Source organism: Rhinopithecus roxellana, chromosome 12 (genome assembly GCF_007565055.1).
Source record: "Rhinopithecus roxellana isolate Shanxi Qingling chromosome 12, ASM756505v1, whole genome shotgun sequence".
In the NCBI taxonomy this organism is placed as follows: domain Eukaryota; kingdom Metazoa; phylum Chordata; class Mammalia; order Primates; family Cercopithecidae; genus Rhinopithecus; species Rhinopithecus roxellana.
In genome coordinates, this window is record NC_044560.1 from 24,523,706 (window position 1) to 24,549,609 (window position 25,904).

Below are 25,904 nucleotides of genomic sequence, written 5' to 3' on the forward strand. Positions count from 1 at the left end.
ACACCACCTTGGGGTCCAGAAGTGGCCACTGGGCACCTCTGGGCAGGCCAGGTCTCCATGAGGCAGGGGTCTTAGCCTCTGCAGGTTCCAGACCACCAAGCAAAGCTGTCTGGAAGGTGGTCCATGCCACCCCACCTCCTTGGCCTAGGACAGCCTGTGCTTGGGGGTCTCAGTGAAGCTTCCAGATCTGGGGGACCCTAGTGGGGAGGCAAGGTAGCAGCTCAGCCTGCTCAGGGCCTGCCCAGCAGCTCAGCACCAGGAACAGTTCCCGCCACATGAAGTCAAAGCCGGGGCCTGCAGCCAGCCCACCTCAGCAGGGCCTCTGCAAGCTCTGCGCCCTCCTGTCCTCTACACAAGGCTGTGTGGTCTCAATCCCACACCTGGGCTGAGACGGGAGGGACCCCCAGGCGCCTTGGAGCTCCCAGGGGCCAGGACCAGCAGGCCTCCCTGCTGCCAGCTCCCCCCAGCCATGCCCACCCTAGCCACAGAACAGGGACCCGGGGAGCCTGATCCCAAGGCCATAGCAACAAAACCCACACGGTCCGCACAGTTCCTAGCAGGGTCCGCGTCAGCGCCTGGCTGCCTGAGAACCCTTGAGGGCGATCGATGCCGAGGGCTCCTTTCCCAGGCACTTGAGTCAGGAGTGCTGCTCAGCACCCACACGTCCTGCAGGCGCAGCGGGAGGGCACTGGAGGGACGCAGGCAGCTCTTCTGGCCCAGAGGGAGCAGTGAGAGACACAGGGGCCCGGGTCTGTGGGGCAGCTGGCACTCGGTGCCCACGAGGTCTAGAAGCAGTGCAGGGAAGGGCTCCCGCTCGGGGCTCCCCACACAGGAAGAGTCGGGAGAGGCTCCTGCTCCAAAATAAAACAGCACAGGCGGCTCCGGCCTCTTTTAAAAACTCTATTTGGTGCATGCCCAGGGCGCTGCGTCCCGTCAGACATACCTGTATAGATCTCTCTATTTATACATATATATAAAAGGTTCTTTAGCAGTTAAATAGATTCCAATACGGATGTCTCCCAGGACAAAGCTGCGTCTCGCCTCTCGAGCACACGCATCTGTGCGGGCTGGGGCGTATGTGCCGTGTCACAGTAGTACGATATAAATACGTTGATTTGAACGCAGTTTCCCTGTGGTGGCAAAATCACATTCCTGACAAGTGACAAGCGGAACCATCCGGCGGCCGCGGTGGCTCACTCGGCCGGGACCTCATACTTGAAGATGACGCTGAAGAGTCGGCCGCCCAGCCGCTCGGCCAGCCATGCGTTCTTGATGACGGCCAGCTTGAGGCTCTCACAGCACAGGGCCGCGTGGTAGTTGGTGTGGACAGCACGGCCCATGCCCTCGATGACCACCAGGTCCGCGCCACGCTCCCGCACCAGTGCGGCCAGCCCCTTATCCAGGCGGCTTTGGGGAGGAAGAAAGAGAGACTGGACGAGCAGACCCCAGACCCCACTTCCCATACAGTGCAGCGACCAACGTGAAGGCCGAAACCTCCACCCCTCAATTCCCTGCTGTGGGGGCCTCCAAACCCAGCCTCAGCCCGGGCCTCCTCAGAGCAGCAGCTCCTGCAGGGCCAGAGCAGCTGCAGCCTGGAAACTGCCCGAGATCTCCCTCAAACTCTAGGGACTGACTCCTTGTCATTTTCACGCCCTCCCTGTTGGTGAGGGGGGACTGGAGCACAGATGAAGCCAGCACTGGAGAATCCCACCAAGCAGAGACGACCAGTGGCCCCAGCACTCAGAACCCGCTCACTTAAGGGGTTCCTTTCTCTGCAATCAACAGGACAGAGAGCACCACATACAATCGACTAAGGACCTCCAGAAGCACAGAAGCAGAGCCTGCTGTCTCTGCGGGATGCGGAGGTGACAGACACCGGGCAGCTGCCCAGATCGCCCTCAGCCTCAGCTGAGTGGCCACAGGGACATCAGCCCCTCCTGCCCCAAGTTCCCCAACCCAGCCCAGGTGTAGCCACCTCAGACCCTGAATCCGTTCACTCTCTCCAGGCCACCTTGGGGGATGGCATCTCTGTCGCCTCCTGAGGTCAGTCCAGGCCTGGGGTCAGGAGAGGCCCTAAGGGCCTGTCCTGAGGTCGGTGTCCCGCGTGCGCCTGGGTGCAGGTGCACGGCACAGAGGGCATGGAGCCCAGGAGGAGAGAGCAGGTGCAGGGTGCGGGGTTACCTGAGGTCGAGGCACGGGGAGCTGGAGCCCGTCTGCACCAGCAGCAGCCTCTCTTCCCGGAGCGCGGAGCTGCCAGACACAAGGTGGTCAGCGCCCCCAGGAGGGTAGCCCCCGGGAGCTCCCAGTTCAGAGACAATCCTCGTGGCCCACTCTGCCCAGCTGGTGTCCCTCCCGATCAAGGCCCCCCAGCACCACCTGCCAACACTCACTGCACGACAGGGTCCATGCCTGCGATGCGCTCTGCCACGATCAGAGACTCACTGTGGGTCACGTCGTTCAGGGCGGGGCCTGAGTTGCACGCCAGGATGACCTGCAGGAGGAGGGCCCAGGCTCTTTAGGAACCTGTGCTGGCCCAGCGTGGTGCCTGTGTGCACCCCAGCCTTCGAGTGGCTGGCCTGGGTGAGGGTGCTGTGCCCAGTGGGCCTGGGTGAGGGTGCTGTGCCCAGCAGGCCTGGGTGAGGGTGCTGTGCCCAGCGGGCCTGGCCAGCCACCTGCTGCTGAGGAGCAGGGACCTTGTCTGACCTTGCCACTCTGTGGCCCCTGGGAGGGAACCAAGCTGAGGGGCAGAGCCAAGTTCACAGCCTGCCCTTGGGACCTGCCTGTCTCCAATCGGCATGAAGTCACAGTCCCAAAGCCTCCTTGCTGGGATCACCCTTCCAGAAGCCTAGCATCAGCCCTGGGCTTCAGCACATGGACCCTCAGCCTGAGCCCGGGGGGCTGGGAGCCTCCACCCCAGCATATGAGGGCTCTGGGCCACCTCCCACACGCTGCCACCTGCACCTACCTGCTGCGTCCGGAGGAGCCCGACCACCGCCAGAGGCCCAGGGCGGCGCCAACCCCACCAAGAGCAGAGAAGCCCAGGGGAAGGGCCCCACCCACCACCTCGCCACTCACCTCCGTCCCTCTAAGGAGTAGCTCCCTGACAAAGGGGAAGACTCCCAAAATGATGTCTATTCCACTGTTATCTGCGAAAATTAAGGCACATTTATGAGGGGGCCCCTGTAAGACAAAACCAGGACGTTCAGTTGGGAACAGATGCATCCAAGCGAGTCAGACCCCACCCCTGCCACCCGCCCCGCTGCCCTGCAGGGGCCGAGACTGGGGGCTTCAGGGCCGCAGAAGCACTGGGGATGGGCTCCCCTGCAGGGGCTGAGACCAGGACTTCAGGGCCCCAGAGGTGCCAGGGATGGATCAGCCTGCAGGGGCCAGTGACTGTCTCTTCTGGCAAGGCTTTGTGCCTAGAGCAGGTGACCTAAGAAGTGGTCATGACAGGAGGGCAAGTATGGAGCAGGGGATGCTGAGGCCCTCGGCTCGCAGGACTGTGACTCTAACAGGAGGGGAGGGCCTCCGGAGGCAGCCCGTGCCTACCTCCCTCCAGTGACCACCCGCCCCCTGGGCCCCACACTGTGTCCCCAGGGGCAGAGGCGGGAAACCCCTCCACATACCTTTAATCTCTGAAGCCACTCGCTGTAGGAGTCCACAAGCCAGGGTCTTTCTGAGAGAGAGGGAGGGACACACGGTCAGCTCAGTGCTCCAGGTCAGGGCTTAGGGAGACGTGTCTTCAGGTGTTCGTCTCTCCAGGAAGCAAGTTCTCCCCGCCCCTGAGCCTGGCTAACAGCCTCGAGCAGGGGAGGTGCCTGGGCCCTGACCGCGACTGCTTTCGCTGTTGCAGAGAACGCCCAGGCAAGGCCCCAGCACAAGACGCGGGTTACTTGGCCATCCGCACCTTGTAACTTCCTCTTTGCTTCTTCAAACCCAAAGCAGGGGTCGGATTCAAGGACGCTGCACACAAGAGGAGAAAAGAAAGTCAAGAAAAAACAGAACGAAAACCTTCGGCCAGACTGCTCAACGTGAAGACCCCAAATCCCTCCCAGGCGGGACAGAGGCAGCGGCTCAACGTGAAGACCCCAATCGCTCCCAGGCGGGACAGAGGCAGCTGCTCAACGTGAAGACCCCAAATCCCTCCCAGGCGGGACAGAGGCAGCGGCTCAACGTGAAGACCCCAATCGCTCCCAGGCGGGACAGAGGCAGCTGCTCAACGTGAAGACCCCAAATCCCTCCCAGGCGGGACAGAGGCACCGGCTCAACGTGAAGACCCCAATCGCTCCCAGGCGGGACAGAGGCAGCTGCTCAACGTGAAGACCCCAAATCCCTCCCAGGCGGGACAGAGGCAGCGGCTCAACGTGAAGACCCCAAATCCCTCCCAGGCGGGACAGAGGCAGCGGCTCAACGTGAAGACCCCAATCGCTCCCAGGCAGAACAGATGCAGCGTTCTTGATACGCGGTGATCAGCAGAAGGCTCAGAGTGCCACCGAGCAAAGGTTTGAGAGAGCGCAGGCTGTTTGTTAAGGTGGACTCGGAGCCACGGGACCAGGGAAGCCCATCAGTGACTGGCAGCTGCAGTCTGTCCCCGTGCTCGGCCCCCACGCAGGCGGTGTGGGAGCCCCCGGTGACTGGCAGCTGCAGTCTGTCCCCGTGCTCGGTGCCCACGCAGGCGGTGTGGGAGCCCCCAGCCACAAGGCCAAGCCCATGGGTCAGGACCCTCCAATGCTCCCGACAGGCTGCGGGAGGGACCTGTGTCCCAGAAGGGCAGCCACGGCTGGGGGCAGCATTCTTGTCTATGTCTAGAGACACGAGTGGAACCCAGGGAGGGCCGGGAACCCAGGGAGGGCCGGGAACCCAGGCATCTCCCTCCAGCCCCACATGTAAAACAAGCAGGGACCACAAGACACGGTGTGGCCGCCTGGGGAGGCTCAGAGACTGGAAGCAGCTTCTTCAGGAGTGAAGGTAAATTACGGTGGGAATGGTTCGTTTTCAAGATTCAGAGCCCCGGGCTTTAGACACCTGCCTTTCCCACAGGCCAGACTAGGGAACTCCTTTGCAAAGCACCCTTTGATCATCACAGCAGAAATGTTTAATTCCTACCACACGTAGGAAACATGAATTTGGATTCTGACAACAGAAAACGTCAGCCCCGTATTTCGGGAGCCACAGCCCTAGGGCTCCTCAGCACCTGTGCTTAAGGAAGGGGCATCCTCAGAGCCTGAGGGGACAGACAAGGGCGCTGGGCCCTGCACAGCCCCTGGGGCTGCTGCCATGTGCACACCCTGGGCCCCAAAGCCCTGAGCCACCGAGCCACCAAGTGCCACACAACCCCGGAGGGACCCGCTCCACCTCCTTGCACGCAAGCCTGGGGCAGGACAAGGACCTGCAGGCTGCAGAGCCTGCCCCGAGCCCGCAGACACCTACTCAGACACGGCTTTGGCCCCCCAGTCGAAGACGTTCCCCGCCAGGAGGCCTTTCACCAGCGCCAGCTGCCGCTCCTCCCAGCCCAGCGTGTCCAGGGAGCGCACGACCCCGGGGAAGCACCTCAGTGCCACGCCATTCTCCCGCTGCTTCACCTGTGGAAAATGCCAGACGCCAGGCCTGAGTGGAGACCGCCTCAGCCCACAGGGCTGCTCCTGGCTTTCCGTCAGGCCGCGTCTCTACAGGCCCTCGGCAGGGCACCATCCCGGACACCTGCCAGGCCCAGCCTGTTCCACACCACACCCCTCAGGAGCACAGACTCAGGCCCAACCGGAAGCCCACCAGGCACAAGCCTATCGGCCCCGGGACAGCAGCCAGTGTGCAGCTGCACGGGGCTCTGAAGATGAGGCCCAGGACAGCTTCAGCCCCCACGTGACAGCAGTGGGTGAAGGGGAGGACGCGGTTGGAGGACAAGGCCCCCACAGGTAGCCACAGCCCTGGCCTCAAAACCCTCCACACCCAGACTTTCCCTGTCACAAGGCTTGGCGTGTGAGGGGGTGGGGGAGGCGTGGCGCTGGCCATTCCCAGAAGGGGTGGGAGAAGTCCATGCCTCCGCTGCTGCCCGCTGCCTCCTGGCAGAAGGGGCCAAGGAGGGCTCTGGCCGCCAGACCTGGGAAGTAAGATGGACGCCCAGAAAGGCCCATCTCAGAGGGCTCCCGTGGCCTGCGCATCGCCGGGGTAAAAGGTCTCTGGTCACTGCCCAGCCTCCTAGGAGGCAGCAAGGGTGCCCCATGAGAGGCAGGCAGGCAGTCCCCAACCACAATCGCCCACCCTTGCAGAAGCTGGGAGGCCCTTGGCTCCTGCAAGCAGGCAGCCTGTGTCTCTCAGGAACACATACCCAAACGGGGGCTCACACCCCTCTTCTCCAGTCACAGCGGTCCCCACCCCTAACTGGCACCAGCATCTGTGGGGGTAACACAGCTCCTCAGCAGATGCTGCCAACAGAGACCCTGGCTAGGGTGGTGCCAGTGCCGGAGGTGGGGCCGCTACCAAACCTGCATGGCCTCAGAGAGGACAGGACGCCCCAAGTCAGCGGGAGAGAGACAGGACCCACAGCGCCAGCGGGACGGGGACAGGAGCGAGCGGAAGGCCAGGGCACACTGCACTTACTTTGGAGTAGGGGTCCGGGAAGTTGAACTCGTTCAGACAGTGCTCCCTGGTGTCCAGCAGGCTGCGCACGGTCAGGGTCCCATAGGCGCTGGGGACAGACATGGCAGAGGGCGCTGAGCAGGGCAGGCCAAACACCCGCCCATCTGCACATCCTGGGCCGCGCCACGGATGTCCCCGGGAGCCTGGCAGTGCAAACGCCCCCGGGAGCCCGGCAGTGCAAACGCCGCGTGAGGCGGGGCCCGGGGGGACTGTGCCACCGGGGCCCACCCCCACCCCCAGCCAGCTGGGGTCCGAATGCCAGCATCGCAGCCACTTTCTCAGAGGTGCAGGGGCCCTCTGGGCAGAAGAGGCAGTCACGCACCAGGATGCTGGGCACTTACAAGGGCTGCTGTCTCAGGGTCTGAAGCTTGTTCCAGTACTTCTGCCGGAACTTCTCCGCCCTCTCAGCTGCATCCACGGAGTCTGGCTGGCTCGCCACTGCGCGCTTCACTACCTGCCAGCGACAGGAGGGGGTCAGCCAAGCATGGCCCTGCTGCTTGGGAATTCCCCATGTGACAGCGGGGGCTCTGGGCAGAGTGGGGGCTGGCTGTTGGGGGGTGCCCAGGGCATGGTTGGGGACAGCTATAGGGGGCCTGAGGCAGGGTGGGGGCTGGCCGTGGGGGGCTGCCCAGGGCAGGGTTGGGGCGGCTGAAAGGGGCCTAGAGCAGGGTGGGAGCCGGCTGTCGGGGGCTGCTTGGGGCAGGGTAGGAGCTCGCTGTAGGGGGCTGCCCAGGGCAGGGTTAGGGCCTGCTGTGCGGGACGTGGGGCAGGGTGGGGGCTGCCTGGGCTGTGGTCAGGGCAGCTCCTACTGGAACAGGAAAGGCTGGCGGTGACAGTTCACGGTCCCCTGAGGCTTCCCTTTGCCATCCGCCCCTCCCAGCTGCCCTGGGAGGCAGGAGCAGGAGTGACCCTTGCCCCCCACCACTCAGGAAATCCGAGGCTGAGACCCATGTCCTTGGACTCCAGCCCCACCCTGTGCCGGGGACACGGGGCTCTGGATGCCCAGAGCTCACTCTGGGTCCGGGCAGGGCTGCGACTCTTCCCTCAGGACAAACCCCGGCAGCACCCGGCCTCTCCGAGGGCCTCAGGAAGAATGCATGTTGCTACTGGGGCTCCCTGGCCGCGAGCTGAGCTCCCGAGAGACAGCATGGCCCAGGGCCTGGCATGTGCTCCACAGGACCACCCCGGCCTTGGAGGTGGGACGCAGGAGCCCCCAGGTGGCCTCAGTGGGAGCTTGTTGGGGCTGAGCCTCACCCCACCTCAGAGTCAGAGTCCCGCAGGGCCTCCTGCACCTCAGGCACACTTCCAAAGAGCAGAAAAGTCTACTAAATTGTTTTCTGAAGAAATGTAATAGCTAACAAAAGTACTGGCTGCCCTGAGAAGAAACGTGCCTCGATGACGTCACGTCCTAACTGACCCACCAAGTGACCAAGAGCGATATTTTTGCCTGAGAAACAGAAATCACCCCTCTCACACTCAGACGTAGATGAAGGGGTTTCTGGAAAATACTGGCCTGTCCCACTTCGCCACCTTGTCTTTGCCCCCGGGAGCCTTGGAAGGTTAACCCAGGCCGCGGCCTCGGAATCCTCTAATCGGTACCCAGAGTCCTCACCCCGTCCAGGGCCTCCTCGAAGCAGGTGAGCCAGTATTTTCGGGCCAGAGCGTCGTCAGTGAGGTCCACCGTGTCGGGCACATAGGAGGGCGGGTCCAGGAGGAGTGGCAGGCTGACCAGTGGCCTCTCCAGCCGGTCCATTTCCAGCAAGTCAAACTGGAAGACAGGCAGTGGCAGGGTGGAAACGTCACCCCAGTTCAGAATAACCTAAGCCACGCTCAGAATCTTCCACTCTAATAAAGGAGGAGATGTAACGCCTTCTTCCGCCATGCCTCTGGGCCACAGAGAAGACCCCCACCGGGCCCCCACAGCTGCCCAGCGGCCTGAGCCGGATACCTTGACTTACCCCCTGGTTTGACACTGGGGTTGCGTCTGCTCACCACACGCCTCCTGCCCCCATCACCTCCCCGCTGCAGCCATCCCTCCCCAATCACTGCTGCAGTCACCCTACCATCACCCCTCCCCCACCATCCCTCTCCCCATCACCACCTCCCTGCAATCACCCCTCCCTGTCACCCCTACAGTTTCACCTCCTCCCCGTCACCCCTGCAGTCACGCTGTTCCCACCTCTGGTCCTCCAGGTGGCCACGTCTGCACACAGAGGTTTGGGGTGCTGTCCTCACTAAGCGCCGGGCAGTGCTCCACCCCGCGCCAGGCAGGCAGCCCCCATGCACCTTCCTTTCTCCACGAAGGGCTATGGCAAGGCCAGGCCACTATGGGCCCAGGGCACCCCGGGGCCACCTATACCCGGCACAGGCGTGCTCATGGGCCCTGCTGGCTCCTTCTACCTTATTCCAGGAGGAACTGAACTGAGCTGAGCCAACGCACACACCAGTACTCAGTTCTCTGCACGCGAACTGCAGCAGCCGCTGCTCTGCGACCAGAGGGGCTGTCGGGGGAACTGTGCAGCTGGCCGCCTCTTCCCACCCTCCGGTGACTACCCCACAGGTCACATGCCGGCCCTCTGCCCTTCTCCACCAGGGCACCCCTGCCGGCAACTGCTGGGGCTAGAGAAGCAGCCTCCGGGTGGGCAGGGACCTCTAGGCAAGGAACTTCACAGCAAGGGGGATGCCTTCCAGGTGGGAGGCCCACGCCAGGCAGACGCTCCACAAGGAAAAAGCCAGTGACTTCCCAAAGCCAGCGCAGAAGGCGGCAGGAGCCCCACGTTAACTACCACGGACCACAGCCGGGACTGCCCGGTGCCACCTTGCCGGGTCGCAGGCTCCTTCTATCCTGACAAACGGGTTCAAATCTTTGCTTTGCCTTTTTTGGAGAATATAAACTCAAAGAAACGACTCCATCTCTCCACACATCAGTTTGATCCTCAGTAAGGTGGGGCACTCCTGCCTGGCAGGGCTGTGCCGCTGGTGGGCACCAAACAGGTAACAAGCGCCTCCTGAACGGGGCCCCCGAGGCGCTGTGGCCGCCCGTGCAGTCACTCCAGGTTACAGTACAGGACATTTGGCAAATTATACACACGTGGCAGAAACGGAGGCTGGGAGACACCAAGCCCCTCTGCCCAACACCAGGGCAAAAGCAAGAGGCTGGGGCTCTGCCAGGCCCCGGGCCTAGTATGGGCGGAGGGAAAGGCAGGCCAGGGCTGTGGGCAGTGTGGCGCATCTGTGCAGGGCCGTGGCCCAGGGTGAACCGCAGGACCCACACAAAAGGGAGGTGCCCTTCTGAGAAGCCAGAACTCAACCCGGCGCGGTCTTGAAAATACTGACACGGATTTGTGAGGAACCCCGTGTCTACAAATGACAAGCAACTTCCTGCCAACAATGCCAGTGGCCTGTCCTGAGGGGTCCGACTAGCTTTGTACGAGACCGTGGGTAACTGTTCACAGCTACAGAAGGCACGAGCCCCCCGGGGAGACACGGTCGAGGACCCTGACAGCCCGTGACACGGGGGCGGTTTCCGCCACGTGGGGCTGTGCTGGGGGCATTCCGTGTGGCTGACACAGGTCCTGGCGGGGAACCCTTCCGAAGCAGCTCTAACTCGGCAGACATGGGTGCATCTCCCAGCCCGCCAGTGCCACCCAGCTCGGGCCAGGGCAAATCCACCGGGCATCCGAGGAATGAGCCTGGACACGCCGAGGAGAGCAGACGCCCGACAGAGACCGTCACCGACAGAGACCGACACCGACAGAGACCGTCACCTACAGAGACCAACAGAGACCGTCACTGACAGAGACCAACAGAGACCGTCACTGACAGAGACCAACAGAGACCGTCACTGACAGAGACCAACAGAGACCGACACCGACAGAGACCAAAAGAGACCGACACCGACAGAGACCGACACTGACAGAGACCAACAGAGACCGACACCGACAGAGACCGACACCTACAGAGACCAACAGAGACCGACACCGACAGAGACCGACACCTACAGAGACCAACAGAGACCGACACCGACAGAGACCGACACCTACAGAGACCAACAGAGACCGACACTGACAGAGACCGACACCTACAGAGACCAACAGAGACCGTCACTGACAGAGACCAACAGAGACCATCACTGACAGAGACCAACAGAGACCGACACTGACAGAGACCAACAGAGACCGACACCGACAGAGACCGACACTGACAGAGACCAACAGAGACCGACACCGACAGAGACCGACACCTACAGAGACCAACAGAGACCGACACCGACAGAGACCGACATCTACAGAGACCAACAGAGACCGACACTGACAGAGACCGACACCGACAGAGACCAACAGAGACCGACACCGACAGAGACCGACACCTACAGAGACCAACAGAGACCGACACTGACAGAGACCGACACCTACAGAGACCGTCACTGACAGAGACCGTCACCGACAGAGACCGACAATAACCGGCAGAGACCGTCAGCCAGAGTGCGCAGTCCTAGGGCAGGACCCTGGGTGGCTCCTGAGCTTTCAGGTTTCAGCTGCAAAGTGGATGGGCCCCCTGGTGTGGGGAAGGCCCCCCGGTGTGGAGAGGCCCCCTGGTGTGGGGGAGGCCCCCATCACCCCTGAACTTTAGCAATCTCTCTGCAAACAAGAAGGCCGGATCACAGACTCCGTAATTCCTGCTGAATGTTTCCAAAACACGAGAGCACCCAACAAGAGAGAGAGGAAAGCAAGCCACAGTGTCCTCCTCCCGCCTCTAGTTATTGCCCAGGTCCTTGGAAGGATTCGCCACAGGTAGAGGCGCCTTTCAGCCGCGACAGCCACAAGAGGCTTCTCTCAGGGACAGGAGAGGGGAGCGCGGCACAGGTCGCTCCCTCGGGGCCCAGGACGGCCAGAGCCCGCTACTCACGGTGCCACTCCGTGCCCGCTGTGCTGGGCCGAGCTCCGGTGACGTGCTCATCAACCCGGAGCTGCCTGCATAGTTCTCTCCCCAGCTGTACTGGTTGGGATCTGGAAAGCAGAGAGCCAGGTCACCTGTGTTAACTTTGCCCTTGATTCAAAAGCAAGAGAGTGGAGGAGGAAAGGGTATAAAAACCGATTAACTAAATTGTTAAAACGTCAGACATGCCTGCTGCTGTCACTTTGGGAGTACTCACGCTCCCCACCCCACCTCCACCCTGGGCCGCTCTGGCCCAGAGCACAGGCCCAGACCACAGCTGAGGCCCAACGCTGCTCAGGGGCACCAGCACTGCGACTCACTGTCCTGCTCGGCTCCTTTCAGGAACGCTCCGATGGCTCCCAGGTAGCCTTCGTGCCTCAGAAACAGCGCTTGCACTTCCCCCTGCCATGGCCAAAGCACACGTGCTGCTGTCGGCCCCACACAACACCCGATGCCTCCGCAAACCAACTCAACACGGGCGGGCCTCGCACTGCGCAGCCCAAACCCTCCAAGAGGCATCCACGGCATACTTGCCAGTGAAATCGCGCCAGGCGCCAGAGGTGGGCTGCTGTTTGAAGAAAGCTAAGGGTGAGATAGCTTCTCCCATGCGGCGAGTCCCTAGCCCACAAGTCTCTGCGTCAGGGACGCGGGTGGGCACGCCTCTGCAGGGGCACGGGCACCCTGACCCCAGTGCAGATCGGCAGACTCCCCCAGAACTCTCTAGAATGCTCATCACTGGTGATTTGCTCAGACTCAGGCGGCCACGGTGCCACAAAATGTAGGCTCCCCAGAACCAGCCAGAAGAGAGGGGTGCTGGGCTTCTCGGCCCCGCGGCCTCTCAACCTCCCTGGGGCTGCTGCGGTGTCTGACCAGCATGACTCTGATTTTGAAACCCTGGGGGTCTGCGTTAGAGGCTGGGGCGGGCGCGCCTGGTACCTTGGAGAAGAAGTTGATGCTGTAGGTGATGGTGCGCATGGTCACGGGGTGGCCCCGGATGAAGAAGCCTCCGAAGTACACGCGGTCCAGGCTGTGCAGCCGCGCGTGGAGACAGGCCAGCTGCCCGATGTCGTTGCTGATCATGTGCAGCAGGCTCTTGGCCATGTCTTCCTTGGAGAACTCTGGAGAAGGGAAGGAAAAGCGCGCGCGTCCAAGCACAGCAAGTGCCTGGTGTGACAGCGAGCGGGAGCGGAAGGGGAGAGAGAGCTGAGTGGGAGGGGAGGGGAGAGAGAGCTGAGTGGGGGAACCGGAGCCCCAGCGTGGGAGGCTATGTATGATGCGTAGGAGGGGAGGCGAGAGAGAGCTGAGTGGGGGAACCGGAGCCCTAGCGCGGGAACGGAGTGGGAGAGAGAGCTGAGTGGGGGAACTGGAGCCCGAGCGTGGGAGGGGAGGGGAGAGAGAGCTGAGTGGGGGAATCAGAGCCCCAGCGTGGGCGGCTGCGTATGATGCGTGGGAGGCTGCGTATGATGCGTGGAAGGGGAGGGGAGACAGAGTTGAGTGGGGGAACCAGAGCCCGAGCGCTGGAGGGGAGGGGAGAGAGAGCTGAGTGGGGGAACCTGAGTCCGAGCACGGGAGGGGAGCGGGGGAGAGAGATGAGTCGGGGAACCAGAGCCCGAGCGTGGGAGGCTGTGTGTGATGCGTGAATCATTCCTGGACAGATTAGGCTTTGTTTTCAAGGAGAAAAAAAACCGAACCGCTTTTCCTAACTCAGAGGAACTGTTTCTTCCTCTAAAACCAAGACCACGGTGTTTATTCGCCAACCTTCTGAGCACTCGGCCTGCGCCATGGTGACTTGGCAGGAAGAGGTTGCAGGGCTGACACCCAAGACCCCGACTCTCCAGGGAGCGGGTGTGGGAAAGTTAACAGTGGGGGAAGCTCCTGTCCCCAAGACCCCAAGTGTCCCCACCCCCTTCTTTCTGGCGGCAGAGGCCAGGGCCGGCACCTTGGTCGGCGGTGGCTGACTTCCCGAAGCTGCTGGCGATGAGGTTCCCGCTCAGCCCAAGTGTCTGGTGGGCACCACCGTAGACGTCCCGCACCAGCATGTCCACGTTGCTGTGCTGGCCCCTCGAGGCCAGGTGCAGGAGTTCGTCAAACTTCTGCGGGACACGGCGAGGGGGCGGGTGAGGCACTGCGAGCTGCTGGAATATCCCCACGGCCCCAGAAACCAAGCCCACGGGAGGAGGCACGCGTGGCAGGGGGTGAATGGGCCCTCGTCATGCGGGACCAAAGGCAGGAGGCAGCAATCGGGACCTCAGGCCACCCAGTCAGGAGCAGCTCTGGCTGCTGGGACGCCCGTCCTTCAGGGCGCAGAGTCGAGCCGCAGAGGCCAGAGACCCGCCGAAGCGCGTCAGGAGGGAGGCCCGGAAGCAGCTTTTGCACCTCCCAGCCACAGGCCTCCGGAGGACAGGAAGCAGACATCTCTGCAGACCCTGGAGGGCCTCTGGCAGCCGCCGCATACCTTCGTTTTGGTGAGCAGAGCCCCGAGCCCCCAGAAGGTGCCGCCTCCGATGGAGCTGCCGCCGACCCACTCGAACCTGTCCTCCGTCTCCACCTGCAGCAGAGCCAGGGCAGGTGCGTGCACGGCAGGCCCTCAGCCACACAGGTCGCCCACCCCCCCCCCCCCGCCATCCCCGCACCGTGTGCTGCACTGGGGCGAGCCCCGCCCCCCCGCCCGTGGGCAGACTCTCTTGATGGCCGAGCCTGGGGGCGCTGATGCCCCTCCCACAGCGGCTCTGAGCTCATGGCTTTGCCCCCCCACCCACTGGGCCCCGTCCACGTGCCCAGTCCTGGCTCCTACTCCTGCACACAGCTTAACAAACTGTGGCTGAACCATCCACTCATTCATTCACGAAGCCGGGTCTCACCTTCACAATGGAGACTCCAGAGCCAATATTGACAAGAAGATAGGGGAAAATGTGGGGGTGGTTGGTCTGGAACCGGAACTCAGGGTCGGAATCCTTCTGGTACACGAAGGCCTCGTGGGGGATGTTCTTGAGCACGAAGTTGCACCCCTTAATCAGGCATGTCATCACGTCCTCCTTGTCGACTCTGAAAAGAAAGTGCCAACCCCTTAAAGAGTACAGGCGACAGGCCGGGTGCGGTGGCTCAAGCCTGTAATCCCAGCACTTTGGGAGGCCGAGACGGGCGGATCACAAGGTCAGGAGATCGAGACCATCCTGGCTAACACGGTGAAACCCCGTCTCTACTAAAAATACAGAAAATTAGCCGGGTGAGGTGGCGGCACCTGTAGTCCCAGCTACTCGGGAAGCTGAGGCAGGAGAATGGCGTGAACCCGGGAGGCGGAGCTTGCAGTGAGCTGAGATCCAGCCACTGCACTCCAGCCTGGGCGACAGAGCGAGACTCCGTCTCAAAAAAAAAAAAAAAAAAAGAGTACAGGCCACAGACGGGTGCAGCACGCAGGCCTGCCCGGCCCAGAGGGGCAGCCGGGCCCGTGAACAATCCAACGCATGATCGGACGCACGAGCACCAGGGACTCAGGGGCAGCCACATGTTCCTTCCTCGCCCTCGAGGTCCCCACTCACTTCAGCCGCAGCTTCTCTTCGATGAGGTCCTTGAACTTGTAGGCCCCGCCCCCGGTCGCCTGGATGACCTTGGTCTCTGTGTTGACGAGATGGTCTTTGATGAAGTCCAGGCAGGCTTCGATGTAGGTATTCTCAAACTTAATGAAGTGCAGTCGAGCAGTGATCTCTTCTTGAACTGAGATCTCGTAGGGTGGCTCGTGGTCACGTTCTGTGTCCTGGAAAACAGAGCAGGGGAGGCCGCATGAGTGTGGGGCACCGTGCTGGGCTGGGCCAGGCACACCCTGCCCTAGTGGAGCGGGCCGTTCACACCAGCCTTCAACCAGGCAGGGCTCTGAGGCAGAATCCTGGGCAAGAGGGAGGAGCCCAGGACCGTGGCGACCTCAGGGCCACCCAGCAGGAGCAGAAGCCTCCCCCAGCGGGAGCACGGGTGGGCACAGGTTCCTGAAAAGGGTCTTAAAGGGACATGGTGGAAGGCAGGGGAGGCTGTCCATGCTAGAAACTCCTAGGACATGGAAGCCGAGGTCTGCAGCAGCAGAGGGGTGACTTGAGTGACAAGGGCCAGGTTCAAGATGACAGAGGAGCGGCTGTCCCGCCCCGGGAGGTTACAGCGCAGGCTCACCTTTCCCGAGTGGTCGAAAGACCGCACCTTGGCGACTTTGTGCTGTACCGTTGAATAGTAGGCCAGCTTGGTTAACGACCCGCCTGCAGGGGAGACATACACCCGGCAGAATTCAGGACCAGGACAGCGCGGGGCTGGGGTCCATCCCCCACGCTCTCTGGGTGTCTTGGAGACTAAAATCTCTGTGGATGAGGGGTTTGGGGCTACTGGAACTTAAAAACCCTGTGGGCGCAAAAGAGAGGACGGGAAAATGAACAATCAAATCTACACTTTTCTTTTCCAAATTCTGCTCCTCCTCAGCTCCCTGGCCAAACTGAGTTCAAGAGGTCCCACTTCCCCACGGCACCAAGTCCTGCAGACGAAAGGGAGAGCTGTCTTGCTTTGGGTAACCTTGGTTATCCTCATTGCTTTAAGAAAATTCAGTTTCAAGTGATCTTGCTAATGACCCAAAGCGAAAAGCTGACAAATCCAGGCGTTTTCAGAAGTACACCCTTGACACAAAGGAGGCTCTTTTCACAGGCTAGGGCAGTAACCCGGCCTGAGCAGCTCCCCTACCCTGGAGAGGCAAACAGTGCCGCTAGCTACTCTTTAGAGGCTCTGGGCAGAAAATGCAGCCCCAGCCCCAAAAGTAGCCAGAAGAAGTCAGAGGCCACCAAAGTCTCTTTCCCCGTGGGCCAAAGTCTCTCTGCGGTTCCAGAGAAGCCCTGCGGCTCCCAGGATGATGCTGTGATCAAAGGCTGGAAGGGGCTTTACGCACCTGAACCATGTTTCAGGGAAAGGTGAAAAGATTCTTGGAAAGGCCTTTTCAAGGATAAATTCTTCTAAGTTTAAAAAAAAAAAAAAGGACATTTTTGAGGCTACAGGTGTGTTCATAGATTTGAAGCTCCATGAATGACAAATAGAAAAAGAAACAAAGCGTGTGACTTTAAGTTCACTGTGTGGTGTACAGCGACTGAACAGAGTACACTTTTTACGGGGCCTGAAAAAAAGAGGCAAAAATCCCGCATCACGAGAGTAAGGAGGCTAAAGCTATGTTCAAATGGTTGTGTTTTGACAAAATACTGTAAGGTGGAGAACAAACACTCGTCGGTAAAGAGATCTGGAAACCCCAAGGAAACAGCCAGTGTCGTTCCTGTAACAAAACCCATCGTGGCCAGGCCCCACAGCAGCCGCCTCACGGCACTGCCTGCCTGGCGGTGAGCGTGGGCTTCCCGACGGCCGGCGTACAGTCCAGTGGATGCGTCACAGGTTCAATCCGATCCCCTGGCCTGTGGCTTTAAGCCTCCTTATCCCTCCCCCACCCCCAGACCTGGCCAGGCCTGGAGAGTCTCACTAAAACACACCATGTTGTCGACTCCCCTCGGCAAATAAACCGTTTTCTAAAACGACAGATGATGCAAGAGGATGAAGATCTATTTTAAGAGACTCATCAAAAGTCACTATAAACAAACTCTCAGGTCACAGAAATCCAATTTCAGGACCTGGGTTCTTTGTGTTACATACACGCCCAAACAGGATGTACTGGGGTTGGGACTGCGGTGGGGGTGGGTTGGCTTCTGCAAGGTACGCATCCTCCCTCCCCTGCACTGAGAAGCCTAGCAAAGCCAGTGTTCCGTCTTCCTACTCCCCACACCCGGGGGGGAACAAAAGGGGGCCTGAGGCGCAAGGAGGGCACCCAGAGCAGGAGGTCTGTTGGAGCAGAGGGAGCCTGTGGGCGGGGATCCTTCCGGGCTGAGCTCAGGGGCCCCTTGGAATCACAACACACCGCCTGGCAAGGCAGTGACAGGCTTGCCCCCTGGGCTCCCCAGGCTGCCTGCGCTCCGCTCCGAGGCCAACAGCATCGCCTGGCTGGTGGGGAAGGGGGCTTTCCAGAGGTTTGGTCACCTGTGCTCTTCACACCTGAGCCAAGGTCTTCTAGTTCTCCCTGTCCCACAGGCCCCCATCCCTTCTTCCACTCTCTCTGGTCCTGTCTTTCCTCTTTGGGCACCAATGGAGGGCAGGACAGCCCAGCAGACACCATGGCACTGTGGCCCCTTCCTGTCCCACATGCCTCTGAGAAACCCTCTCCACGGCCCACAGAAACCTAAAATCAGATCAAAGCTGCAGGTATGTTTTGAGAAACACAATGTCCCTGCTGCTTTCAAAGAGGTGAATCTGCTCAGCAGATATCAGCGTCCCGTCGAGGGGAAAACAGCTTGCCAAAACCCAGGGCAGGTGAGCTTTCCTGGATCGGGAAACATGGGCAAGGGAAGAGGAAATGGGAGAAGCCTGCTTTTAAACAATACTGTTGGCTGGGCGCAGTGGCTCAAGCCTGTAATCCCAGCACTTTGGGAGGCCGAGACGGGCGGATCACGAGGTCAGGAGATCAAGACCATCCTGGCTAACACGGTGAAACCCCGTCCCTACTAAAAAATACAAAAAACTGGCCAGGTGAGGTGGCGGGCGCCTGTAGTCCCAGCTACTCGGGAGGCTGAGGCAGAATGGCATGAACCCGGGAGGCGGAGCTTGCAGCGAGCTGAGATCCGGCCGCTGCACTCCAGCCTGGGCGACAGAGCGAGAAGGCTCCGTCTCAAAAAAAAAAAAAAAAAACACACAACAACAAAAAACAATACTGTTGACAAGCACATTGTCTTTGAGGGTTCCTGGGTTGAAGACACCCCACCCTCAGCCGTGGCCTCCTAGCAGCTCAGTCAGGAGTAACAAACAAAAGGTCTTCTCTCAGCGTCAGTCAATAGGTCCTCCTAAGAACCAGAGACACAGGATCCAGACACAGGGAGGAACTCTGAAGAGAGGAGATAAATACCAGCACTAAACAGACCTCTTAGAGTGTCCTTCTACCAAGAAACCCCCTGGGCTCAGCCCGGAGAAGAGGCTGGTGCTCCAGGGCCCTCCAGGGCTGCGACAGCCCTTCCTGGATGGTTCCAGCTCTGCGGTTTCCCTGGCCTCTGGTGGCCACACAGAACATCCATGGTGAGCCCTGTTCTCCTGGCCATTCCCCAGGTGACTTATGCAGGTCAACTGCAATTGCATTTCACAAATATTTAATCCCGACTTGTTCCCAGTAACAGAATCCCCCAGTGTGAAGGCAGCAGAACCTTTCAGAGCACACGCTCTGCCGAGCCCGAAGGTCTCAGAAGGCTGGGGAGCCTCTGGCGAGGCCTGCAGTAGACCATCCCCTAGGCTGGGGCTGCAAGCTCAGCACCTGCAGCCCAATAGCCAGGCGGTTCCAAGTCCTATCAGGGTTCCCTAAAGATGCTACTCATACATCCTCATACCTGGCACCAGGCCACACCCCCTAAGACGCACTGCCTCTCATAAGCTCACTGCAAGGTAGGAGCCAGGACCTACAGCTGCTTCCATTCTCATGCCCCCACTTCCCTAGAGGACACCCTTCCCTGGCTGGGCATCTCACAGAGATGGTGACACCAACGACCCCAAGGACACCACAGCAGCAAACATGCTGGATGCACCAGGAGCATACAGTTCAGAGGGAATGGCTTGGGTCTGAGTCCCAACTTTTCCAGGGAGGTGGGAAGCAGTCAGCACAGCGGCAGGCCCATTCATCCCAGTATTTACCGGGCGGCAAAGACAGGTCGGGCATCCTTTTGGGGCTGGGGCTACAAAACACACCCCCGCCTTTGTGGGATTCACACATAAGCGGACTCAGCCTACAGCAGAAACGTGTGCTAAGAGGGAGAGATATGTGAAGCGGCACTGGCTATTCAAGGGGGTTTTTCCTGGTGAAGCTGCCCCCAGGAAGCCCTCATGTCTGAAACAGGGGAAGAGTAGGAGAACAGGGAGTGGCAGGTTCAAATCCTGGTTCTGCCACTTTCTAGCCGGATGACCCTGGGCAAATTAGTTCACCTTTCTGGGTCTTAATATCCTCATCTAGGAAATGGGAGTAATTTGCTTTCCTCCTCTGGAGGTGGCTGGCTGGGAGGTGTCCAGGAAGTCAGGAGCGTGGGAAAAGGGTCTAGAACAGAGCCTGGCCAGCCGTCATTACTAAGAGCACTGCCATCAGGCAGGAGGGTCTGCAGCGGACCCTGGAGAGGCCAGAGCAGAAATGTAGGCCGCCTTGAAGGCCACGGAAGGCACGGGTGACTTTTAAACCAGAGGCAAGAGTTCCCAGGACCTACGTCCACAGCCGCCTGAACTCACGCCCGGTGTCCACCCTCCAGAGAGCGGGGCCTATGCACGGACTGTCCGGCCCGCGGGCCACGGCTGCCCAGGCCTCGGGAACACGCGGCCTTTTCGGGGCCACTCTGCCAAGGGCTTCCTGCCGAGCTCGTCCTCATCTAGACCAGAACTAAGGACCCCAATTCTCAGGCCAGCCACCGGCCAAGCGGCGGAGCCGGGGCGCCCAGGTGCCCATGCGGCCAAAGACATAAAATTCCGTCTGCTCCAGGGCCAGGCTGGCCGCCAACCCTCCCACCTCGCGGCGGGTAACGCTGGACCCCGGACCCCAGCCTCCCAGGACGACCGCGCGAACTACCAGGCCCGGCAGGCCCCGCTCTGGTCCCTGCGGCGCCTGCCGGGAGCTGTAGTGCGGCCGTCGCCCCGAGCCTGCGTATCGGCGCCACCGCGGACTACAAGGCCCGTGAGGCTGTGCGCGGCGGTCCGCGGACTACAAGGCCCGTGAGGCTGTGCGCGAGGCCCGCGCCCCCGCCCTTCGTCCTTCCCGCCGCCCCCGCTCGCCGGCCCACCTCCGGCGCCCCGCCCGCCCCCGCCGTCCGCACCCAGCTCCCGGCCCGCGGCTACCTATGTCGATGGCGAAGCGCTTGGCATTCTCCAGGTTGCGGAAGATCTCGTCGGGGGGCAGCGTGATGCTCTTGTCCAGGCTGTCCCCGCTGCTCCCGCTGCCGCTTGCTCCACACTCCGCCATTTTGAAAGTGCCCGGCCAGCTCATCAGCCATGGAGATATATGCGCATATATTTGACTACTAAACGCCCCTCGCATAGATTATGTTAATGAGGCGCCGGGCCCGCCCCCCGGCCTCTGAAGTCTCGGCCGCTGACTAGGCCCAGTCCTGGACAGGGGTCCGAGAGGCCTGGGGCGGCGGGCAGGCGGGCGGTTATCCTCCAGAGATCGCACATCAGCGCAGAACATCTGATGTTCTTTTACCGCGCTATCCACAGGTTTAGCTCAGATGCTCTGAGCCTTGCTGAGGGAGGCCTCGGAGGCCGCCCACCTGCTTCTAAGGTGGCACGTGGGTCTGCAGACCGTCAGAGAGCCCTGCCCTTCAGCGAGTGCCTGCTGTAAGCTTGGCCTTGCACACCAGGGCGAATGTGATGCGGTCTTTGCTAGGGTGACTCAATCCTGGCTTCCCAGGGGCGTGGGATTTTCAATGTTAAAAGTCCCATGCAAACTAGAGGAGCAGGGAACCGTGCCCCGCCTGGGAGGAGCCCAGCCTGGCATAGCACCTGCGGGTAGGGAAGATGTGTGCTGTAATGGCGATCTGTGGAAAGTGCTGTGGTCGGGGGAAGCCAGGCAGGCTGCCTGTGGGCGAGACAGGTGCCTGGGAGGCTGCAGGAACAAGCCTCGGAAGCAGCTGGAGCCAGGAGAGGGGTGTAGGTGGGGCAGGCCAGGATTCCAGGGCGAGTGGCTCGGAAGCCCTGCTGGCATGAAGAGATGCATCTTCTCTAGAGTCTCTGGGCACCTTGGGAAAGAGTCCAGTGTTGGAAGCAGACAGATCAGCCCCTCCCGGGTAACCCGGGGTCATTACTGCACGTCTCTGGCCCTCAGCCTCTATCTGCACGTGGAGAATGCCACCAGCTGCCTGGCAGGGCTCCTGGGAGCACAGGCCTGGGGGGCAGCACAAACTCCAGGGATAATGCATCTGTGTGCACGGGGCAAGGCTTTGGAGAGGAGGCATCCTTGCCTGTGTCTTCCAAGGCTGTGGCTGTGTGGCTCTGGACGCGGAGCCTGCCCCAGGGAGGCCTGAGTGGAAGAGTGGAGCACACCCCAGGCAGCTCAGACCTCTGGCAGCTCAGACCCCTGGCAGCATGGTGTGCCATGGGCCAGCCTGGCAGGAGGTGCCCTCCACGGGGGGCGCCCACCTGTGTACCCACTGAACATGCGGGAAAAATGCAGGCGAATGGGGGCCCTCCTTGTGCTCTGCCCACCATTCCTGGCGGCTTGGTAGGGACTTCAGGAGGCCACTGGCAGACACTGGGTTGGCCTGGCGGGGGGGACCCTGTCTAGACATTGCCTGCGGAGTAGCCAGAAAGGGGCTGAAGGCTGAGCGGGGTGAGAAGGGCTGAGCAGGAAGGAGCAGGCAGGGCAGGCCCACACCCGTGGCTGCCACTTAGCGGGGATGGGAATGCGGCCCACTCCGGCCCAATCCTTGCTGGATGGATTTTGTCCCCTGGGAGCTGGTGGCCTCAGTTCTTGCAGACTCAGCCAACACCCTGTGGCCTGCCTAAAAATACATGCCCTTTCTGAGGCAAGGGATGGCCCCGCGCAGGCTCCTGCCAGGACTGCCGGATTCCCCTCTGTCACAGTGGCCAGTGGGCAGGTGTCCCTGGAGCCCATGCCAGGACTGGCGCTGCAGGCCGTGGGAGTGCGGCAGCAACTAGGGGCAAATGTTTTCTCCTGTTTGGCCCTGTCAAGCCCCCTTTGACTGTAGCGAGAGGTCTACTGTGGGCTGTGGCCCTGGGTCCCCTCTCAGTGAACAGAGCCTAAGGTCCTGCATTGTCATCTTGCCTCACCCCTACCTTCCGGGAGCTAGTGAAAGGCCTGGGAGGGAGACCCACCCAGGGCTCTGACCACGTCCACCCCCCAGCCCACCTTCCCCTGCCCCTGCTCCTCACCTGCTTTCCCTCCCTTCCTCCCTCCCTCCCGCTGTTCTTCAGGAGCAAGGACCCCACCCTTCTTCCTGGGTCCAGGGGGCCACTGGCAGGGGTCCCTCCCTGCTTAACTGCTACCATGGCCCTGCCCATTCACCTTCACCCCCTGCAGACCCACCCCGTGGCTGCCAAGGAAAGGTGTGAGGCACAGCAGAAGATAGACCATGGGCGGAGGGTGGGGGGGGGGGCTGAACAGTCAGATTTTATTAGCGGCTTCAGAGCAGTCCCCTGGTTTCCACGTGACCGAGAGTTCAATTTCTGAGTACAAAGTCGTGCCCACACGCATCCACCCACACAGAGGAATCCTTTAAGGATCATAGTGGAGGCACCCACCCTCCCCAGACAGCCCAGTGTGAGCTCCAGCCAGACCACCAGGCACACTCGGAGCCTTTTGGCCACAGCCGGCAGGGTCCTGGGCGCCCGTCCGGGGTGATCACTGCTTCCTATGAGGATACAGCTCAAGTTCGGCCTTCACAAAAGGCAAATGTGCCCGCGGCACAGCCCGCCTGCCAGGGGTGCGCCCAGCAGCTACGGGCCCTGAAGAAAGTCCTCTACAGGCTGGGGGCACCGGCGTGCGAACCCGGCACTACAAATATCATAGAACCCCGGGCGGCCGGGGACTTCCCAGAAGTCACTTGCTTAAATGCAAACACAGAACAACCCCATGGGGTCAGACACTTGGCAGAAGATGGGCCCTGATTGTCCTAAAACGGCAGGGACTCTGCACACACATTCTCTGAGAATGGGGCTCCTGCAGGCCGGCCAGCCTGGGGCTGGAGCCTTCCGGAGAAGGACGCGTCCAAGCCCTGGGCGGACGACGGCGGGAAGGCGCTTCCCTACAGGCGAGAGGAGCAGGCTCGCCCTCTGGTCCTCGGGAGGGGCCGCGCGCCCTCAGGTCCCGCCGGGTCACCAGGGCCGCCAGAGGCCGCAGGCGGGCTGGCGCGCGGCGGCGGCGGCGGCGGCGGCCTTGGCGGAGAGCGCGGGTGGGGTCGCGGCGCCCGGCGTCTTGGGCTCCTTGGCGGGCGCGGCGGGCGCGGCCGGGGGCCGCTGGAAGTGGTACAGCAGCTTCATCTGCGTGTCGCTGGCGGCGTGGAGCGTCAGGAACTGCACGGCCTCCTGCAGGCACCACGAGTAGCCTTCGCTGTAGTCCTGGTGCAGGCTCTTGGGGCCGGCGGCGGCGACGAAGGCTGCGGGGAGACGCGGCGGCGGTGAGCGGACGGCGGGGCGCGGGGAGCCGGGGCGCGGTGGGAACTCGGAGCCCGGGGGGCCGGGTGCGCTCACCTTTGCTGTGCTTCAGGTAGCTGACAGCCATCTCCAGGATGTCGGCCTTCTCCAGCTTGGAGTTGGGCTGGTGCCGCGCGAACTCCTGCTCCAGCAGCAGCTTCAGCTGCTCGATGCTGCTGTTGATGCGGTCGCGACGCATCTTCTCCACCACTGGCTTCCGCAGCTGCGGGAGGAGGGGGGTCAGGCTGGCCCGGCCCGGCGCGGAGACACCCGGGGACCAGACGCCGCAGGGACAGCGCGCTGGGCGAGCCTGGTACTTACTCGGTTTTTCTCTTTAGGGCTTAGCAGCTCTACGGCCACGGTGCTGGGGGCCATGCCTGGCGCGGAACAGGCGAGGAGGCAACGCGGGGAGGCCGGGCAAGACTAAGCGAGCGGGCGCGGGCAGGGCCAAGCGCGTCCCGGGCTGGAGCGGACACCGGCCCCGCGCGCCGGCGCCCTATATAGGCGCGGGCGAGGGCCTGGCGCCTGGGGCCCGGGCGCCGCCGCCGTTCCCACACTCCGCGGCCAATGGCTGCGCGGGCCGCACAAAGGCGCCGGCCCATTAGCGCACGCTAAATTGCCTGTGAATTGGCGCGGGCACAATGGGCGCTCCCCAAGGAGCAGGTGGGCCGCGCGGCACAATGTCCGGGCTGTGGGAACGCGCTCGCCCTCATTAGCATCCCGGGGCCTGATGCCGGCAGCCCTGCGCCTCAATATGCTGCCTTTTCCCAGGCCGCCAAGCGGGAGGGGGGCAGGAAGGAGGCCCCTCTCCCGCCCTCCCCTCAGCTCCCCTCCCGTCCCCTGCCTCTCCCCAGCGGCTCCCCACTGCTGGCTGGCAGAGGCCGCAGGCACAGATAAGGGAAAAGCTGTAGAATGAACAAGTGCCACGGCTTCCTGGGGGATGGGCGTCTTCCCTGACTGGGACCTGCTGCCCTTCCAGGGGAGGGGGACAAAGGGGTCTACGCTCTTAGGATCAGCCCTACGTGCCTATGTTACAAGTCCCCTGACTGTCACCTGGGACTCCTGACATCTCCAGACCTAGAAAATGGGCCTCACGCCTTCCTGGCTGGGCTCCCGGCAGCTCCACGAAGCTGGGGCCTGTGCTCCACGTGGAGCCCGGCACCCGGCAGCTCTTTCCGCTTCCTGCACCCTGTCCTCCCAGGAGCACTGTAATCCACAGCAGCAGTGGGGCTGCTCCACGAGCTGGCAGATGTCCCTCAGGGGCCTCTCCCCAGCCCTATCTGGCCAGGGATCTGACCTCGGTGTCCACGCAGCTTGGGAGGCCTCGGCTCTTGACATACTTGCTGTGGCCACTGTTCCTGCATGCCACAGCCCCACCTCATCCCTCTGGCAGCCAGGGCACTTGTAGGGCTTGCTTTCATCCTGCATTTTGCCAGTGGGAGGGGAGTGGGTGCCAGGTGGCAGACTTGAGGATCAGAGGCCATGCCAGCCCTAGACTCCCCTCCCCCCCACCAGTCCACGGGATGAGCTAATAACCCGGGTACCTGGCCAACTGAGCCGAGTGCCCGCAGCCACTTTGGGGCAATGAATCCCACCCTGGGTCCTTAGGGGAGGGTCCCTTGGGAGACCCCCACCCCCTAGCCTGTGGCCACAGTTCCTCTGATGCTCTGCAGCAGAGACTAGGAGAGGATTCGGGGCCTGGGCTGCCTCCTAGGGACAGGTTGGGACCCTGCCAGGTCCTAGCGGAAGGGCCTCAGCCCCCAGAGCTGGGGCTGGCATCAGGGCTGGTTAGGCAGAGTCTGAATCCAGGAGTGGGGTTCCCTGGCCAGCTGGCAGGGTCCAATGAGGAGCCTTCCCCTGAGGCTCTTGGCAGTGACCCCCGGCTCTGAGTGACCCACTTGGTGGGCCTAGCTCCAGGAGGCCCTCAGCACAAGGATGGATGGTCCAGGGGGCAACCAGGACAGTGCTGAGACAGCAGGGGAAGGCAGGACTTCAAGCCAGTGCAGGGTGGCCCTCCCACAGGCCAGCTGGACGCCATTGTGAAGAGTTAGGCTGGGAGGCTCCCAGGCAGAAACATCAGGTGACTTTGGAGGTGGCAGGAA

The 25,904-nt window shown here is 61.8% G+C and overlaps 2 protein-coding genes across 3 annotated transcripts; both read right to left on the bottom strand.

Moving 5' to 3' along the window:
- Positions 1-885: 885 nt before the first annotated feature.
- On the bottom strand, positions 886-20,649 carry PANK4 (pantothenate kinase 4 (inactive)). 2 transcript variants are annotated; one of them, XM_030942734.1, is made up of 19 exons: positions 20,491-20,649; positions 15,733-15,815; positions 15,114-15,328; positions 14,436-14,619; positions 14,030-14,122; positions 13,514-13,667; positions 12,511-12,692; positions 11,895-11,976; positions 11,545-11,645; positions 8,249-8,404; positions 6,978-7,090; positions 6,598-6,685; positions 5,431-5,582; positions 3,908-3,963; positions 3,627-3,676; positions 3,076-3,180; positions 2,391-2,491; positions 2,182-2,250; positions 886-1,407 (listed from the first exon to the last, which is right to left on the bottom strand). In XM_030942734.1, the coding sequence occupies exons 1-19, from the start codon at positions 20,636-20,638 to the stop codon at positions 1,194-1,196; spliced, it is 2,346 nt and encodes a 781-aa protein (XP_030798594.1). In that variant the 5' UTR covers positions 20,639-20,649; the 3' UTR covers positions 886-1,193. The 2 variants fall into 2 exon arrangements, with proteins under 2 accessions (XP_030798594.1, XP_030798596.1); XM_030942736.1 differs by lacking the exon at positions 3,627-3,676 and having other exon boundaries at positions 3,076-3,146.
- A 2,112-nt stretch (positions 20,650-22,761) lies between these two features.
- Positions 22,762-24,276, bottom strand: HES5 (hes family bHLH transcription factor 5). The gene is made up of 3 exons (XM_030913202.1): positions 24,124-24,276; positions 23,860-24,025; positions 22,762-23,765 (listed from the first exon to the last, which is right to left on the bottom strand). Exons 1-3 carry the CDS (start codon positions 24,175-24,177, stop codon positions 23,485-23,487), a joined length of 501 nt encoding a protein of 166 aa, XP_030769062.1. The 5' UTR covers positions 24,178-24,276; the 3' UTR covers positions 22,762-23,484.
- Between the last annotated feature and the right edge of the window lie 1,628 nt (positions 24,277-25,904).

Excerpts from the sequence above, each read along its gene's own strand:
- HES5 (XM_030913202.1), bottom strand. The coding sequence starts at position 24,177 with ATGGCCCCCAGCACCGTGGCCGTAGAGCTGCTAAGCCCTAAAGAGAAA. Across the intron at positions 24,026-24,123 it reads GCCCTAAAGAGAAAAACCGA|CTGCGGAAGCCAGTGGTGGA; the intron begins GTAAGTACCAGG and ends CTCCTCCCGCAG. Across the intron at positions 23,766-23,859 it reads CTACCTGAAGCACAGCAAAG|CCTTCGTCGCCGCCGCCGGC; the intron begins GTGAGCGCACCC and ends GTCTCCCCGCAG.
- PANK4 (XM_030942734.1), bottom strand. The coding sequence starts at position 20,638 with ATGAGCTGGCCGGGCACTTTCAAAATGGCGGAGTGTGGAGCAAGCGGC. Across the intron at positions 3,964-5,430 it reads GGGGCCAAAGCCGTGTCTGA|CGTCCTTGAATCCGACCCCT; the intron begins GTAGGTGTCTGC and ends TCTTGTGTGCAG. Across the intron at positions 2,492-3,075 it reads TACTCCTTAGAGGGACGGAG|GTCATCCTGGCGTGCAACTC; the intron begins GTGAGTGGCGAG and ends CTCCTCCTGCAG.